This window comes from Ochotona princeps, chromosome 14, assembly GCF_030435755.1.
Source record: "Ochotona princeps isolate mOchPri1 chromosome 14, mOchPri1.hap1, whole genome shotgun sequence".
In the NCBI taxonomy this organism is placed as follows: domain Eukaryota; kingdom Metazoa; phylum Chordata; class Mammalia; order Lagomorpha; family Ochotonidae; genus Ochotona; species Ochotona princeps.
The window spans coordinates 5,070,294-5,088,144 of NC_080845.1; the positions used below are offsets into that span (position 1 = coordinate 5,070,294).

At 55.4% G+C, this 17,851-nt stretch overlaps 1 protein-coding gene across 1 annotated transcript in view; it reads right to left on the reverse strand.

Annotated features, from left to right (window-relative positions):
- Positions 1-1,040: 1,040 nt before the first annotated feature.
- The window catches only part of STXBP1 (syntaxin binding protein 1), a 62,607-nt gene continuing 45,796 nt past the window's right edge, over positions 1,041-17,851 (reverse strand). The window contains exons 10-19 of the mRNA XM_058672571.1: positions 17,395-17,502; positions 16,102-16,162; positions 15,111-15,176; positions 14,374-14,454; positions 12,299-12,437; positions 11,739-11,848; positions 10,734-10,835; positions 9,248-9,333; positions 8,470-8,624; positions 1,041-2,249 (exon numbers count right to left, since the gene is read on the reverse strand). Coding sequence (XP_058528554.1) covers positions 2,167-2,249; positions 8,470-8,624; positions 9,248-9,333; positions 10,734-10,835; positions 11,739-11,848; positions 12,299-12,437; positions 14,374-14,454; positions 15,111-15,176; positions 16,102-16,162; positions 17,395-17,502 — 991 coding nt within the window. The 3' untranslated portion in view covers positions 1,041-2,166. The remainder of the gene's footprint in view (positions 2,250-8,469; positions 8,625-9,247; positions 9,334-10,733; positions 10,836-11,738; positions 11,849-12,298; positions 12,438-14,373; positions 14,455-15,110; positions 15,177-16,101; positions 16,163-17,394; positions 17,503-17,851) is intronic.

Below are 17,851 nucleotides of genomic sequence, written 5' to 3' on the forward strand. Positions count from 1 at the left end.
CTGCACCTGTAAGTCAGCCCCTGTGGCCACCAGAGGCCCTAGGCAAACTTCAGGGGTCCCCCGGGGCGACAACTGTTGCCCTCATGCCAGGTTGCTGGAGCCCACATCTCAGACGCCACGCCTGGGCAGGGTGGGGGACAGCTCCCCTGCAGCAGACCATGCACCCCAACCCCCTGAGACACCCCGGACACCGTATGTGGGCGCTGATTTCTTTATTGAGTACAGAGGGGTACAGAGATGACGCATGTTTGTGCTTCAGTACTTCCAAACACGGAGAGCCTGGCGATAATCCCAAGGTCAACGAGTTTCCAGACAGACCAGCTTTTTCTTTTTTTTAAAATATCCTTTTGATAAATTATTTTATATATAAACAACAGAGGAAAGGAAAACTGACATGTTCGACTGACGAGGTCCTGAAGCAAGAGCATCGCACGGGCTGAGGCCAGCAATGATGGTAGGAGACGAGCCAATGCGAGCACCTGTGGTGCTGGCCTGGTAGAGGTGGGTTCTGGGGCCGGGCCGGGGTCTGGAAGAGGTGGGTTCTGGGGCCGGGCGGGGGTCTGGAAGAGGTGGGTTCTGGGGCCGCAGGGGATGGGCCGGGGCCTGGAAGAGGTGGGTTCTGGGGCCGCAGGGGATGGGCCTGGAAACTGATTCTAGCAGCGCACATGGCAGTGGCGGGGATGCACCGACGGGCAGACGGGGCACACTCTGAGAGGCAGTTGGGGGCAGGCTGTGCCACACTAGCACGCACACCACGTGGCAACGACATCACGAGACAGGAATATACACAGTCCGCAGGGCTGAGGAGCCGCCGCGGGCAGGGCTGGGGACATTTTTTTTGTGACTTCTACTGTCATTCTATTGCACAACAGCAGCCAAACACTCAGCGTGCTGGCTCTGGGGGAGCGGAGAGGAGTCCCGAGGGTGATGAGTCAGCCCTCCAGCAGCTTGCTGCTTCTTGAAGTTTCACTTCGGAGCTAAGTTTATATAGCTATGTGTACACACAGGGAATAAAATGATCATTTTCTCTCACAAGCATGATGACGTACGTGCAAAAGATTGCAAAAGATCAAAGCACTACAGAACATCTGACACGGCGGATGCTGTCACAGCTGCTTGCTGAGCAGGTACAGGGCCTGGACCGATCCAATGGCTACTTTCAGGGCAAGAGCCCTTCCCCCCAGCAAAGAGCCCTCTGACCACAGCCTCAGCACCCACCTGCTCTCATCTCCCCAGGCTGATGCTTCTACAGAAAGGGGTGAGGGGATGCAGGGGGGAGGAAGGGCGGGCTCTGGGTTGATGGCATGAGGCCAGGTGCTTCTTCTCTGGGGGAGACCAAGGTCCCTGGGGCGAGTTTGCTTTCAGCTTGTCTGGGCACCAAGACTTGGACTGCAACAGGATGCCCTTAGGACCACACCTGGTGGACATGAGTTGGGGGTGGGGGCAGCACTGACAGGCTGTGGGGGGGACAGGATGCCAGCTGGAACCCATCCTGGCTTTGTACAGCTGCCCCAGTCCCCACCCTCAGCAGAACCACTGGGGGCCCCCAAGCTGCCAGGGAAAGCCCAGAGGGCCACCTTGTGGCCCATCAGGAGCGGGGTGGGCATCAGAGGGAAGGTGACAGATGCATCCTCAGTGAGCAGACTCTGAGAACACAGACAGCTCCAGGAGGCTCAGTGAACATGGGGATAACCAAATACGAGTTTGCAAGAACACGCAAGCTGCTTCCTTTCCATACTCAATCTGCACGTGTCAGGTTGGGTTACGTACAAGGTCACACAGGGTCATAGACCATGGCAGGGAGGTGGAGGGGGGCAAGTGTCCACTCATTCCCAACAGCTCCGAGGACTCTGCAGCGCATGGCTTGCACATGAACTTGTCCTTGTAGAGGATACATAGGTAGGATACTCTTTTTAAAACAACAAAAACAAAACCCAAAAAACCACAATGCATAATTTCTTTTGTCTCAAACAAGGAGAGGGCGTCATTAAACACAAGAACGCAGCGGCCACGGGGCCGGCCAGGGCGTGCAGAGAGCGAGGAGGCAACGGACGGGCGCAGGGTTCAGCAAAGTAACCAAAGCGGCTGGCGCCGGAGGGGGGACGCAGGGCATTGTGGGAGGGGGGACGCAGGGCATTGTGGGAGGGGTGGCTGGGTAGTTTTCTTTTAACTGCTAATTTCTTCATCTGTTTTGTTGAGCTTCTTCAGGGTGTCCAGCAGCTTCTGTGGGGTGAGGATGTGCGTGGATCCTGGGGTGGGGGGAGAATGCCATGAGTAACTTCAGGATACAGATTCTCCTCTCCCTGCTCCTCACGCCCCACCCGGGTCGGGGCCCAGTGGAGGGGGTTAGGGGGTTAGGGACGGGAGAGTCTGGGGCCTCCACGTCTGGGAGTGCTCCTGTGGGGCCCAGTGCTGGCTGCCAAGGTGGCTGCACAGGGGTTCAGGTTGGTGGGCGACTTGTGTGCCCAGTAGGGGGGAAGTTGAAGGGCCAAGCCCCTGGGATCCACGATGCCCTGGTCGGGGGGATTGGGGGGACCTCAGGCGTGAGGGGGGAAGGGCAGGGACCTGAGGTCTTACCTTGCAGAGACCGCACATTCTAAGAGATTAGAAATGCTTGCAAAAATTTAAGCTAATGGAATTAAATAGAATTCTACTGCAAAAATAAGCACAAAATATAGAACATAAAAATAAATGGAGGCTATTTTTTTTCTTGCAAGGGGAGAGAGATCTAATTAAAGTGCAGTAAACAAGATGCATGGATCGTGTGGTTCGGACATGGACTTGAAAAGAATGGTGATGCGTAGCGTCGGAGCATGAGGCCTGCACGCATGCAGTGGTGGGTGTCAAAGAAAGATCCCGGTGGGAGGGGAGAGAACCGAACAAAAAGAGCCAGCTTGAAAATGTGCCTCCTTGGAGACCCAGGCAAGGGTGGGGACAGAACTCTCTGAAGGCCAGACTGCCTGCACAAGGGCAGGCCAGAGAAGGCTGTGGCTGGCTTCTGGGGCAACATTCCTCTACCAGGGCCACTGGCCTCTGATCACTCCTTACGCAGCTGGCCTGGGTCCTTCCTGGTCAGCCCAGCGCAGCGGAGAACTGTAATACCCTCGCCATGGTAGGGGGTGGGGAGTACCTCTGCTTTCTTCAGTTGAAGCCCCAGCACCCAGTCTTTGCTCCAATTCAAGCCGGTCCTTGGGCAACTCCTGGAGGTGCCTAGCATGATGCCTGCCCGACCCTGGTGCCCCACCGTCCACTTGCCCTGGGGCAGCTGCCATGCTGGTTTTGTGGGTATGTCCCCCGTGGATTTGTCTTTCCTTTCCCCTGAAGCATGCTCACACCAACCTTCCTGCTAGCCTTACAGGAGAGGCTCCAGGTCTACTGGGCACATGAGGACAAGGGCAAACATTTCAAGCAGGCCTCACTTGCTGAGGACTTGCGCCAGCCAGATGGGGGCTGGTGGCACTGCTGTGGGGCTGTGGGCAGGCAGCCTGTGCCCTTGGTGGGATGGCGGCAGGAGTCAGTCCAGGCCTTCCTAGGCAGCAGCGGGAAGCAGCTCCGACTGCCCAGTTTGCCAATCCTGCAGGGGAGTCCTGAGCAACAGGAGGCAGACTGGGTCCCAAGTGCTGACCAGCAGCTGGCCCCACGTCACTCACATGTGGACTCTGGACTGAGAGGAGGTGGGGTGGGTCCATACCAGGGCTCTCCAGCTGTTATCTGCTTCCTGCCCACCTGCTGTCCCTGGTCACGACTGGAGAACAGGGTAGAGGGCCACAATCCGCCTGCCCTGCTTGTCCCAAGGTGGGAGGCATGAAGACCAGAGTGTGGGGACTTGCTCAGGGTGGGCAGAGGATACAGCCGGGCTTGTGGTCAGGGCTCTGGTCTCCTAATCCTGGGGCCCTGGGGTCTCCTGGGATCTGTTTGCACACATATAGGACACTTGCAGAGTGGCTGTGTGCCCGTCAGCTCTGGATTCAAATTTCACTGGGTCCTGCTGAGAAATGAAACTTAGCTGATCCTACTCCAGAAAGCAGCAGAGCATTCCATATAAAAGGCAAATGGCATGTATAACCGAAGAGGCCTCCTGTTGCCTCTCAGCGCTGCCATTTGCCCCTGACAGCCACAGGGACATTCCCAACCAAAGCACAGAACCGAGCACCCAATCAGAAGGCTGGCAGGGCTGGTTAGCGGGGACTCTGGCAAGGTCCCCTGCTGCTGGCTAAATCAATGGGAGGACCCAACAGCCTTGGCAGAATACTGTGCGGCTCGAGGCTGCACAGCGGATTCCATCTGCCTTCCCTGCTCTGCCCGTGACTGAGCCCCGCTCTCCACTGATCAGGAATAACACACAGGGAAGATTCTGTAGCAGGGCTTCGGGCCAGGCCGTCCTACCTGCGCTGCCCAGAGTACAGGCTCTGGGATTTGGTAACTCTGAGACCTTATTAGTAATCCACTGATCTCTATCCTTCTAAGAGTCTTAAAACTGGGGTCATCATGGCAACTCAACAGGCTAATCCTCCTCCCTGTGGTGCTGGCATTCCATTTAGGCACCAGTTCATGTCACAGCTGCTCCATTTCCCATCACATCCCATTCAGCTCCTGCTTGTGGCCTGGGAAAGCAACAGAGGATGGCCTAGTACCTTGAGACCTTGCACCTGCATGGGAAGGAAGCCCCTGGCTCCTGATCAGTTCAACTCCGGCCACTGCGGCCATTTGGGGAGTGAACCAGTGGATGGGAAATGTTCTCAACTTCTACTTCTCTAGATCTGCCTTCCAAATAAAACAATAAATAAATCTTAGAAAACCAAGCCTTAAACTATGAGGATACTACAGGAAGCTCACAGAGAATAGACAGCAAGACAGGTTTACTTTGGTAAAAAATCCATGCATACAAGGAGTTTTCACAGCATTCAGGCAAGGGGGCTGTGGCTGTGGCATGCTGAGCTGAGCTGCTGCTGGCATCCCATGTCAGAGCGTGAACTCAAGTTCCTGTGGATGTGCCTGGGAAAGCAGTGGATGACTGCCTTAATTCTTAGGCCCCTGTCATCCACGTAGGAGACCCCAAGGAGTTCTTGGCTTGTGGCTTTGGCCTGGTCCTCTTCTGGCTAATGTTGCTATTTGGGAAGTGAAGCAGTGGATGAAAGTTCTTTTTCTCTGTCTCTCCCCATCATTCTGCCTTTCACATAAATACATAAACTTCTTTAAAAAGTCATGAAAAAAGTGCATTAAAAATTTGGCGTGGACTTGAAAGCAATTCTTGTATCTCTTACTTTTAGGACTGGTGTTACAGTGTGGTGAGTTAAGCTGTTGTCTGTGGTGCCAGCATCCTACACTGAAGTGCTGCATTGAGTCCTGGCTGCTCTGCTCCTGACCCAACTCCCTGCTAACATTAGTGCCTGGGAAAGAAGCGGAAGATGACCCAAGTGTCTGGACCCCTGACATCCCCATAGGAGCTGGAGATGGAGTTCCTAGCTCCTGGCTTTGGTGGCTATTGCAGCCCTCTGGGAAGTGAACCAGCCGATGGAAGATCTCTGTCACTTTTTTTTTTTCTTTAAAGAAGGTAACAAGCAGGCTTCCGAGGGGCCATCCCCCAGGGGTTCATCAGAGCCCACAGTGCCATCTGAGGCACCAAGAGAGTCATGGAGGCTGTCAGCGCCACAGGGAAGCCCAGAACCCAGCGACTCTGCCTCCCTGTACTTGTCTGTTGTGGCCGGAGGTAGTGGGGGGAGCAGTCACACAGGTGCTCCCCAAGGAGCCAGAGTGATGGTCTGTGTTCGGCTCACAGGTAGCTCTGGGGCCATGGGCCAGCCAGGCCTGGGGGTAGGGACGTGCTCTCTGTCCACGGCCCACAGCACTCCCAGCCTGGGATACAGCAAGCAGCCATGTCACAGAACGAGCGTGTCAGTGGCTTCTGCCATTAAAGGCCTCCCAGGGGGCTCCCGGCATGGGAGGGCAGGAGAGAGCAAGGTTCCCGAGAGCAGTGTGGATGGTCAGTGGGTGGACCATGGGGTCAGACATGAAAGAAGGGAAGACGCTTTTGGCAGCACACAGAGCACACGGGGTGTGAGGAAGCGATTTTTCCTGGGGCTTTTGAGAGGTTGGGGGTTGAGGCTCCTTCACTGCGCAGGGACCCACAGGAGAATGACAAGAAAGGCGGCGGCCGGGAGAGCAAACCCCTGCCACCTGCTGCCTCCAACACAGGCCGACCATTCTACAGGGACCTGGAGGCTTGTGGCCACTCATCCCGGAGGAGCTGTTCCTCGGGAGAAGAGTACTCACACACCTGACTACCGGGGTCTTCTCACCAAGCCTCCCTTGACCCCCAATCAGGCATCCAGGGCACCTTCCCCAAAAGGCTGCCTTCTTGGACATGGCTTTCCCCTGACCGTGTCCCTTGAAGCTCCTGGCCCAGATCCCAGCCAGGACGCTCTGCATTCACTGTGGATGCCCACCCATGCACTGTGGGCCAGCACTTTGCCCCAGCACTCCTTGACTCACAGCTCCCTCCCTGAGGACCGGGCCTGGCAGCTGACCGAGTGGCATGCAGCCCAGGGCAAGAGTGAGCGGCACATTGGAGCCCAGGGTGGGACAAGGCGGGGTTCAGGGTAGAGCTAGGAAGGTGGTGTTGGACACATTTTCAATAGGTGTTAAGAACTGCAAGCATTTTCTCGTTAAAAAAAAAAATCAAATAAATCGTGAACTCAAAAAGAAAAGAAAGAAAGAGTGACGAATAACCAAAGAAAACCCTTCGGAGCGGGAAGAGTTTCCTTTCTGGAATAAGCTGCTTTTACTTTGTTTCTTTTGCTCTCACTCCATTGTTGGAGCCTGATCCTCAAAAGATACCCTAGAGGACTCCCTGAAGTCGGGGTGTCTCAGGTCCGTGAGAAATTTGGTGGGAGTGAGAATGTGAGTAGAACCTGTGGGAGAACAGAGGCCAGCTGACTGCCTGAGCACAGGCACGGGGCAGGCACATGCCAACTCAGGCCTACGGTGTGTGCAACCGATGGGGCACGAGAAAGCGACACACACGCACTCACACGCACACGCAGGCAGGGAGGCGGCTGGCATGCACGAAGCAGGGGAAGCCACACAGTGGACACCAGCTGCGCCAGGCCCCTCTGTGAGCCTGTGTGGGTTCCAGCTCCTGACGGGTGGCCTTGGAGCAGATCTGCAGCGGGCAGGGAGAGGACATTCCCCTCCCAGAGCCCGGCTGCCCTGCCAGTTTCTGTCCAGGAAAGCTGTGTTTGAGCTCAGAGGGCCTCGGCGCACACATGCAACACAAACACAAGCTGGGGACGGAGAGATTGGCCACGAAGGGGCCTACACGACGAAAGGGAAGAGGCAACTTACAGGGAGGGCAGAGGGGGGAACTGGGGTGGGCATGGTCTCTCCAGTGGCTCATGGGTCTGGAAAGGCAGCGGACAAGCCCAAGGCCAGCTTGGTAACCCACAAGCAGCGGCATGGACGGCTGCACAGAGCTCGCCTATCTGGATGGCTTCTGGGGGCCCTCGATTTGTTCCCCCTAGATCAGGGTTCTAAAACTGGTAAGTCTCATAGAGACAGCCAGTGAGCAAGGAACTAGGACAGGTAGTGGGCCAACGGGGCGTGAGGTCAGAGGGGCCAGCCCTGTGGCAGTTCAGGAGGGCAGCCTTAGGCCCTGGGTAGGGGTGCAGCCCACAATTCCTTCCAAAGAGAGACCAAACACCCTGGCCTCATACCTGGAGGGCAGTGCAGCTGGGGGCCGCCTGTGAGTCAGTGTCCGGAGGGACCCCGGGACAGGTGCCCTCCACCCGTACTAAGGGCAAGCTGGGACAAGGCAGGTACCTGGAGGAGGGGACCCTCTCCCAGCTCCTGCTTCCTCCCAGGCCTGTGGGGCAGGGAGGTGGAGGCAATCTCTGGCTGCCTTCACCCGTTCCTATGAGTTGCTCACTCTGTGCCGGAAAAGGTGAAACGGTTGGGGGAACCCTAAACAGAGTCCAGCAGTAAGGCTGCCACACGCTGCCCATCCATCCCAGCCGATGGGAAGAGGCCCAGAGCAATGACTTCCTGTCACTGAGCCTCTGCTTCCAGGAGGCCCTGGGCCTGGAAACTGGCTGATCTCATCGTAGGCCTGGTCTACAGGCTCTTAGCCGACAACTCCATTTTGTCCAGTGGGGATGTAGTCGCCTGCATAGGCTGAGTCACCTGCTTGAGGGGACCCCCCACTTGCAAACAGCAAAGGGTACGTTTGGCTGGTGGTTGGGGACGGGTTCTGCTGGACTCTGTCTTTGGGCCCTTCCACCTCATAAGGCCATCTCTCATCCAGAGAATCAGACAGGGCAGGCGCTAGGGAGGCACCCCCTGGCCCTCGGCCTCTGTTGGCCACAGCTGGTTCTCCGGGGCGAAGAGGCTCTGACGAGCTGCGACACACAAGCGTGGAATGGAGTCCGGGTGCGGAGAGGGAGCCCTTTGCCCCAGAAGACACACCCTACTCACCTATCAGCACCTCCCACTTCCCATTGGCTTGGGTCACCTCGTAAGCACAGCGCATCTCATTCAGGCTCACACCCCCAAGGATGAAAATAATGAGGCGGGGGCCGCTGCGGTACTCCCCTGGGGCCTTGTTCTTGTGCCAATGTCCATAGCGGGCACTGTAGAGAGAGGGAGAGGTGGAGGCGAGAGGGAGTTTGATCAAGTACGTCTGTCCACACTCAGAGCTAGCTGGTTTGCTTACACGTTTCCACTGCCCGTCTGTGCCCAGAACAGACACACTGGTGTCTCCTGAGTACTGGTTGCCAGACGGTTTATAAGTAGATAGGCTGCCAGCAGGAGGGGCACTCTGGGTGCCTGGGCTGTGGGCCTGTCATTGCCTTCTAGGGATGTGCAGGTACCGCTTGTTTAGGTCACTGTCTGGACACTGCTGGCAGCTGGCAGTGGGGACAGGATCTGAGGCCCGAGTTGAGACTGGCACCATGATCCTCTGAGCAGGTGGGTGGCACCAGCCTGCTCTGTATTTCCACGGAAACCTTGCCCACCTCCAGGCCACCCCAGCAGGGTGCAGAACTGGGCCACAAGGGAGGGCAGAGCTCCAGGCCGTGGGGGTCAGGCTGAGGGGAGGCCATGGGCGGCTGGGAGCCACCAGCAGAGCCAGGGACTGGCGGTACCGTAAGGCTGGGAAGCTCTTGGAGGAAGAGAGGGGGCCGGTCTCATGCAGGCACTGAACACTGTGCCCGTCCTTGGGATGCAGCCCCTGACTGCGGGGGTCTCCATCTACCTGACAGCAGTGGTGCTGAAGGAGGCCGAGGAGCGAGTGGAGATGTAAGGGTAGTGCTTGGTATCAAGTTTGTCCTCGATGGTGTCCTAGAAAGAGACGCAAGACAGGTGAGCCAGCTGTTGGACAGGGGCTCCCAGGAACCCAGGCAAGGGAAGAGGTGGGCAAAAGGCATGGCCCGGTTTGCAGCAGCCACAGGAGCCCTCCTGCCTGTGTGCGCGGCCACAGGCTCACACCGCGCACACCATGGCTTGTTTCATACCTCGCTCCTGCACTTCACAAGTCAGTGCACCTGCTCTTTTACACTGAAGAGCATCTTTCCCAGCTCATTCTCTTCTATCATCCAGGTGAAGTCTTAAGTGGTCCCCAATCCCCCCAAACCTGGCATCTGCTGCCAGAAGGCAGCAGGCACAGGTAGAGGGCGCCTCCCACCAGCGTGCCTCGCCCCTCCATTTCCCAGGGGTCTAATTATCTGGTGGGGGAATTCTGCCTCTCCTCCTGCTTCTGCTAGGAGAGCCACACGCCTCCTAACAGCTGTGTTTTTTTTAGGGGATGGGGAGGAGGTGGAAAGATCAAAAGAGGGAATGAGACAGGGAGATTGGCTCTGTGGCACCAAGCCAAGCAATGCAACTGGGGGCTGCATAAAGCTACTACCTGTGATGCTGGCATCCCCTATGGGTGCCAGCTGGAGACCCAGCTGCTCCAGTCCTGCTGATGCACCTGGGAAAGCAGAAGGTGATGGCCCAAGTGCCTGGACCCCAATCATCTATGTGGGAGAGCTAGCAAAAGCCCCAGCTTCTTGCCAGTGTGGCCATCTGGGGGAGTGAGCCAGCAGATGGAAGATCTCTCCACCCTCTGTTTCTTCCTCTGTATAACCCTTACTTTCTAAGAAATAAAAAGAAATGCAACTTGTTTCTAGTTGCTTCACACCCACCCATCTTATTGATTCATGGGTTTTAAAAAGGGAAGCTAGTTATTCCACATATGTAAAATACTGGTTCGACAGGAACACCTGGGCCAGTGCCTTTGCTCCTGGATTGCAGTTCTAGCCACCTGTCTAGCATGGCACTTGGACACAGCCTGAGCCCAATCCCAAAGCTCTTGCAGTGAAGGACTCTGCCAAGTTCCCTCCATTTGTGAGAAAGGAGGACACCGTAGGGCACTGTCATACCCGCCATCTGACACATCCTCACATGTGCGAAGCTCTGTGCCAGCCAAGGGGACAGGTATGGAAAGACAACCCTAGTCGCTGAGCCACACACATGTACACTGGGGCTCAGAGGAGCCTCCATGGGGCTGGATGGTGAGACAGGTGGGACAGAGGCCCTGCCATGCCCAGGCGGGGTGTGCTCTGTGCTGTGCCACCACACCCCCTGACAAAAAACCCTCAGGGGAAGAACCCACAGGTGTCCCCACCACCAGAGGCACCTGGGTGCCCAGGGATGAGCCCTGGATCTAGCTGCCCTTGCCTCGGCCCCTCCCCACTGACCTCCATGATGTCTTTAATAATCGGGGTCCATCGCGAGAGCTGGTAGGTCTGCTCACTGATACGCTCCTTCCGCTCTGGCTTGCTCCTGCGACGCAGCGTCGACTGTGTGCAAACACACACAAGGTAAGGCTATGATCAGGGCCACCTGGGCCGCTGCTGCTGCCCCCGGGATTCTCGCGAGGACCTTGGGTTGGCGGGTGGCTAGAGTAAAAGGGGAGCAGGAGCAGGGACGGTGGCTTCTGGCACAGCCCAGAACAGCCCTCCATTTAGGAACCTGGGACAGACTTGATTCAAGTCACGAAAAATGGCGAGAAAAGCAAATAGAGAGTTCTCTTTCAAAACCAAACCAAACCAAATCAAACCGAGTAGCTGGCTGGCTGCGACAGGGGAAAATACTACTTAGGGATAGCTTGCTCTCTGATTTCCTTTCCACAGCACAGGCAGAGGGACTCCTCGTGGCCACCACCTTGAATTCCCCAGTGACCACAGCTCTGGTGAACACACCAGCTTCCTGCCAGTTACAGACCTACGGCAGGTGGCAGGGGGAGTCTGTGTGCAGCTGACACTGTGTGCCATACCCTGGCCATGGACAGCAGCCCACGGCTCACAGTAGAGTACGTTGTGTGGCCTGCTGTCCTAACTTGGTCCTGAGGACAAGGTCCATGCAGCAGGCTCAGGGGTGGTCAACCCATCTGCTCCAACAGGTCATGGGGGGTGTAGGGGGAGTGCTGACTGAGGTGTCCAAAGCCAGACCGACCTCAGCTGGGACGGCTGGAACTGAGGTGACCCCTATCTTAGTTTTGTTTAGAGGGGCAGCTCAGTGTGACTGTGATGCTGCAAAGGGGACATCCAGGTTCCTAACGCACCCCGATGTGTGCCTGGACCCCCTGATTTCCTCTGCCCTTTCTTTCTCAGTGTTGAGTTGTGGGCATGTGTGCTGGCCCTTTAGTGCAGGAATAGGTAGTGCACACAGCCCACCCTCCCCACCCACAAAGCCAGCCTTACGTCGGTGACAATGGGCACGCCCAGGTGTGCCATGTTGGTGATGATCTCGCTGTCCTCTGGGGGTATCTGGGCATGCTGGATCAGCTTGTTCAGGTTCTCCTCTGTGATGCCTGTGTACGGGAGTCACCTGGTCACTACACCCACCCCAGGCCTTAGCTGCTGTGTAAGCAGAGCTGGCCACTTTGCTTCTCCCTCACAGTCAGTGGATGTAATCTGTGTACCAAGTCAAATTGCCTGTGAGAGGATGAAACAAGGGCTCCAGTTCTTTTAAAAAATGTGGTAAAGCTAAAAATACTTAGTAAGGGGGAGCTCTAGTGGACTGGCCAAGAAGCCCATGGGCGACCCGTTCTCGGCCCTGGCCCAACACCTTCCATGGGGTTCATCATGCTTAAGGCTCTGCCCTAGCAGCCTGGTCTTCCAACCCCTCACCACATCTCTTAGAAAGCTTCTCCACTAGCCTTCCTCTCAGTTGTCTCATCTTCCCTTCGCCCACCCTCCCCCATTTCCCAACCTCCCCTTCCTCTCCCTCCTTCCCTTTCCTCTCCCCCCGCCCGCACTACCATTCTTCAGGAAGATGTAGAGCAGGATGATACGGATTTTGTCATAGGTGCTGACGTTGGCATCCAGCAGGATGGGCACGATGGCTCTCATGGGGTCCTTAATCTTTTCTCCCTCGGCATCTGTCCCCATCGCCAAGTCCTGCAGAGAACACATACCTGTTGGGCCCACTTCGGGCAATGGTGGTTCTAATAAAACTCATGCTTGACAGAGGGGACGCGTTTCACGTCTCTCACGGCACAGGGAGGTTGGCATGTGCACTTGTAGCTCCACTTCCTGCGACATCGCTGAGGACAGAGATTCTCCAGCCCAAAATCACAGAGGGCTGCCACCTGGGTGAAGGCAGGCTACTCCCTGCAGGTGTGTGTCTGTGCACCTGTGCGCACTCCTCAGATGGACTTGGACTGGTAATGCCCTGGAGGTACAAGGCCACACTGAGGGGACCCACCTTGCTCCCACGAAAAGCTCCAGCATCTTAAAAGTGCCTTTGTGCAGCTAGATTCATTCCCCTCTGCTTCCCCTGACACAAACAGCCCTGATAATTTAGCCTTAAGTATTCCTGGGCTTCAATTACTGCCTATAGCACTGGCATTCCACATGGGAACCTGCTCGAGTCCTGGGTGCTCCACTTCTGATCCAGCTCCCTGCTAATGTGCCTGGAAAAGCAGCGGAGGATGACCAAATCCTTAGGCACCTACACTCACGTGGGAAACCTGAAAGAAGCTCCAGGGTGCAGTGTGGTAGCCTAGTGGCTAAAGCCCTTGTCTGGCACACACCAGGATCCCATATGGATGCCAGTTCATGGCCCAGCAGCCCTGCTTTTCATCCAGCTCCCTGCTTGTGGCCTGGGAAACCAATTGAGGACAGTCCAAAGATTTGGGACCCTGCACCTGCATGGGAGACCCAGAAGAGGATCTGGGCTCCTGGCTTCAGGTCAGCTCAGTTCTGGCCGATGAGGCCACTTAGCGAGTGAATCAGTGGATAGCAGATCTTCCTCTCTGTCTCTCCTTTGTACATCTGACTTTCCAATAAAAATAAATGAATCTTTAAAATTAAAAAAAAAAAGGAAAGAAACTCCAGCTCTTGGTTTCAGATTGGTTCATCTCCGGCCATTGGGGAGTGAAGCAACTGATTTCTCTCTCTGTTTTTCCTTTTCTTTGTGTGTAACTCTCTGCTTTCCAAAGAAGTAAATGCACCTTTTTTTTTTTTTTAAAGGAAGCTGACTCACACGTTAGTATGTCATCAGACTTTAAAGACGGAGGGCCAGGATGAGAGATTCCACAGAACATCACTGAAAAATGTACTGGCAATGCACAAAAGCAGTGAGAGAAATAAAACAGAGGGAGGATACATCAGGGACAGAGTGCCAATCCTGAACTTCCAGCTTCCGGTGCTGAGTGGGACCCCAGGCTCGGGGACAGCGTGTGACCTGCCAGGTCCTACCTTGCCCAGGACCCCTGAGTCTGTGCAGCTGCTTTGGCCACAGCTGGAGGAGAACACACTCAGAACCCACAATTCTGCCAGTCCTATCGGTGGGAGCTCAGAACTCCCCACAGCCCTCTCTAACCACCTCTGGGCTGCCAGAGACTTGGCAAAGGTCAGGTGTGCAGCGTTCACATCCATCTTGTTTTTCACACCCAAGTGCACACAGGATGTGACTGGGCAGAACAGTCAAGGTCAAATGTTAGAATGTGACTGCAGGGAGAGGGATGGTGGGTGGTTTGGCAGAGAATGTTAAGGCAACACTTGGAATGCCCACATTTGAGTGCCAATTTGTGGCCCAGCATCTCCACTTCCCACATCCAGCATGCTGGGAGGCAGCAGACGAGAGTGTGCATGCCAGGGCTCACTGGGCGATCTGGATGCAGTTCGGGGCTGGTACCTTCAGCCCAGCCCAGCTACAATGACGCAGGAGGCATTTGGGGAATGAACCAGCAGATGGAAGGTGTCTCTGTGTCTGCTGGTCTGTCTTTCAAACAGACGAAAATCAAGAAGTTAAGCTCACGTTAAGACAAAGGTGACGGGTGGATGGGCTTGGCAGATGACCAGCTACAGCGGAGCAAGGTGAGAGCCCTACCTGCTCCACTCGGCAGAGCTTGTCCACGGTGCCTTGGTAATGCTTCATGCAGTCCTCGGCCAGGTGCAGGTGGGTCGAATACTAGGGGCAAGTGCAACAGAAGTGGTGATCAAGGAATAACTCACTGACTCACACAACACCCATGAGTACACACTGGACACGCAATACCATGCCAGGGCGCCGAGCAGTCCTTGGGCCCAGGGAAGTGACCGCACATGTGCAAGCAGGCACAAGTGCATGCCAAAGGAACAAGCTGCCCATCTCAGGAAGAAGGGCCACAGCGCATTCTCAAAGAACCCAGAGGAAGGAGAAAGGCTTTGCTAGGGTGGGCTGGGCTCGGTGCTTTGTCTCACAAAGCAGCGGTGGGGAGGGGAGGCATGTGAGGAGCAGGACACGACACCAGCTCCCCTTTTGGGCCTTTCTCCCAGCCCACTGGCTCTGGGGAAGCCACATGGTCGTGCCCTGATCCCAGTGGCTCTGCAGTGAGCTCCCAAGTCACTCGCCACGCCCCGACCCTCAAAGCAGGGGTATAGGATGTGAGATAGATGGTGAGTGGGTGGGAGAAAGGAAGTGAGGGGAAAGCAGCTGCCTAGGCCAGACTGTCACAGTTTTTCTTTCCTAGTGAGAACTCAAGAGATGACTAGAGTGGGGTGGGGGCTCCCACGACTCAGCAGGAGCAGCGAGCTGGCGGCCCCTGCTGCCATTCGCTCGTGAGTCACACAGACGGGTCACCAGACCTTGCTCAGTTCCTTCTGGTACTGGGGCATCTTCTTCAGCATCTGTGACAGGTCGCGCATGGTGGTCTGTGAGGACACAGAAGTACACAGTGTCACCCCAAGCTCCGGACAAGGCCGTCCTGGGGGTGTGCTCTGTCAGTCAACATGCATCGATTAAATGCTAGGTCACGATTAAATGCTAGGTTTAGATTTCTAGGACTCGATTTCCAAAAAAAAAAAAAAATTCATCCCCCTCAGTACTATGATCTTGCAGGCGGGAACTGAACTTACAGCCTAGAACACGACTCTTGCTGCCTCTCTGCCTGGCTCTGGTGGTCTCAGTGTTGAGTTTGTCTACCACAGGCACAGAGCAGCTCTAGACGGCAGGAGGCCAACAGAAGGTTATGGAAGGCTGGAGGCTGCAGCCTGACAAGTCAGCTGCGTGTGCTCACTTCTTACTGGGTTGATCATCTAATCTACACACTTATCCAACAACAACAAATCACTAAATTACTACTACACAGCAACAAAAACAATTTTCTGGAACCATGTTGTGACACTGAGTTAAGCTGCTACAAGCACCGTTGGCATCCCTTATGGGCACAGTTTGAATCCTGGCTGCTCCACTTCTGATCCAGTTTCCTGCTAGAACACCTGGGCAAGAGGCAGACAATGCTGTCCCAGGCCCAGGAAGGCCTGTCTGTGGGTGGGCTTGATGCTGAGGGGTCAATGACAAGGTCAGGGATGAAAGGAGGCCCTGCTAAGTCGGGTTCTGAATTCTAATTCTGGTACAAGCTCAAAACAGGTCTCAGGGTGCTTCTGAGTCGTGATCCCAAACAGTAACCCTCGGAGAAGCAAGAATGGGTAAAGATGGGAGCTCCACTTCAGAGTCCTGAATGCCAAAACGAGGATTCAAAATGGCATTGGAGGAAGAGACACCTATGACCTCACTGAGCCTCCGGCTGAACCTGCTGGCGGGGCTCGCAGGGCGCAGACACTGGCCTGCACTCACCTTCTCACCAGTGTTCATTCTCTTGCTAGAAGAAAAATCTTTCAGAGACCGGGTCACTTCCCTGCAAGATGGAAGGAGGAGCTCAGCCGCCCAGCGACACCAAGGGCCCTCCCTGGGGGCTGGGACCTCACACGACACTTCCTTTGTGGGGGGAGTGGCAGTGACGACACCTTTAAAGCCATTTTCCAGGAGAGCAGAGCCATCGTTTTCTGACGCATGGCTCAGCTGGTGGTCTCCAGAATGGGGGTCACACGGACGACCTCGTGGCCAAAGAGAACATGAGGATTTTGTGCTGTGTTGATTTTACCCTGTTCTTGTCTAACATATGTTTGAACATGTACAGCTCATGTTTGAAAAGTAAATATGTATGTTGTAAAAATCCATATGTCAGTACAGCCAGGCAGATGTTTGATTCATAAACAGATGTAATTCCTGCAAATGTGAGCTGATATAGTTTAAGGTTAAGTGGTTAACACAGTCCAGAGACCAGGCCTCTAAATGGCATCACGACCCCGGGATGGTATTGTTTTCTTGTCAAGGCTTCTTTGAAGACCTGGTCACACAGGGTAGCAGAACATGTCTGAACGGGCAGAAGTAGCTGTCAGCTGCGGTTTGAGGTCTTAGAATCAGGTTTAATGCTGGAGATGAGGTAAGGTGCAGTTCGTTAAGCAGAGACAGCAGCTCTTGGCTCAGATCCTGTAGGTGAGCCAAACGGGCAGGCTGCGGATAGCTACATAAAGCCGTCCAGCTGTACACAGCACAGCCTGGATCTTTTAATAGATGAACTATTTGATGACTACGACTACAGAATCCTCTGGTTGTTGATTTTAAATTTATACGCTGATGTCTGCAGCAGCCAGGGCTGGGCCAGGCCAAAGGTTGAAACCCAGTCTAGGTTTCCAACGTGGGTAGCAGGCAGTCAACGCTTTCAGCCATCAGCGCTGCCTCCCAGGGCAGGCAGCAGCAGGAAGCTGGGGGCAGCAGCTGCAGCAGAGCCACCCTAACTGGCATCTCCACAGCCAGGTGGAAAGTCCACCCCCAGAATGAATGGGCCTTAAGTGTTTCATGTTTATACAGCATTTATTCAGACAGCTGTGAATTCTTTCCAAGAACCCGACAGGCAATCCTCCTACCAAATGGACTTTCTGTGAACATGGGGTAGTTGAACGAATAAAGTTTACTGATACTGGCCACCCTCCTGGAGACTCCACCAAGGACACGGCCTCCCCACGGGTGGTTTCCCTGCCGTAGCCCACGTCCCTGCGGGGAGGGAGCAGGGCTGAGGGGTCTTACTGGGACACCTCTGCGATGTGCTTGTGGCGCAGTGCAATCCACAGGTCGTCATCCTCATCCAGCAGCACCTCCTTCACCCGCGCCTCTCCGATGCCACTCGTCTCGTACCTGGGGAGGGGACAGACTGGGTGGAGTGCACCGTCTCCACCACCTGTACCAATCTGCTACTCCCAAGCCTTGGCTGCCAGAGGGTCAGCAGCCCCAAGCCCTCAGGCCCCCTAGGTAGGTCCGGCTCTGGTTCTTTGGGCTGGAGACACTCAGGGCCTTACTCCACCTACTGGAGATTCTGTTTCAAGACCTGGAGGGCTGGTGGACAGGAGCTCTCTCTGCCTGAGTCCCCAGGGATGAGGCATGGGGTTAAAGGAAAGAGTCAAAGTTTTTTATGAGAGGACTCGGAGACCCTGCTCCCCCTCCCTCCCCAGCCTGCGCAGACTGAACAGCCAGAGGCAGGGGCACG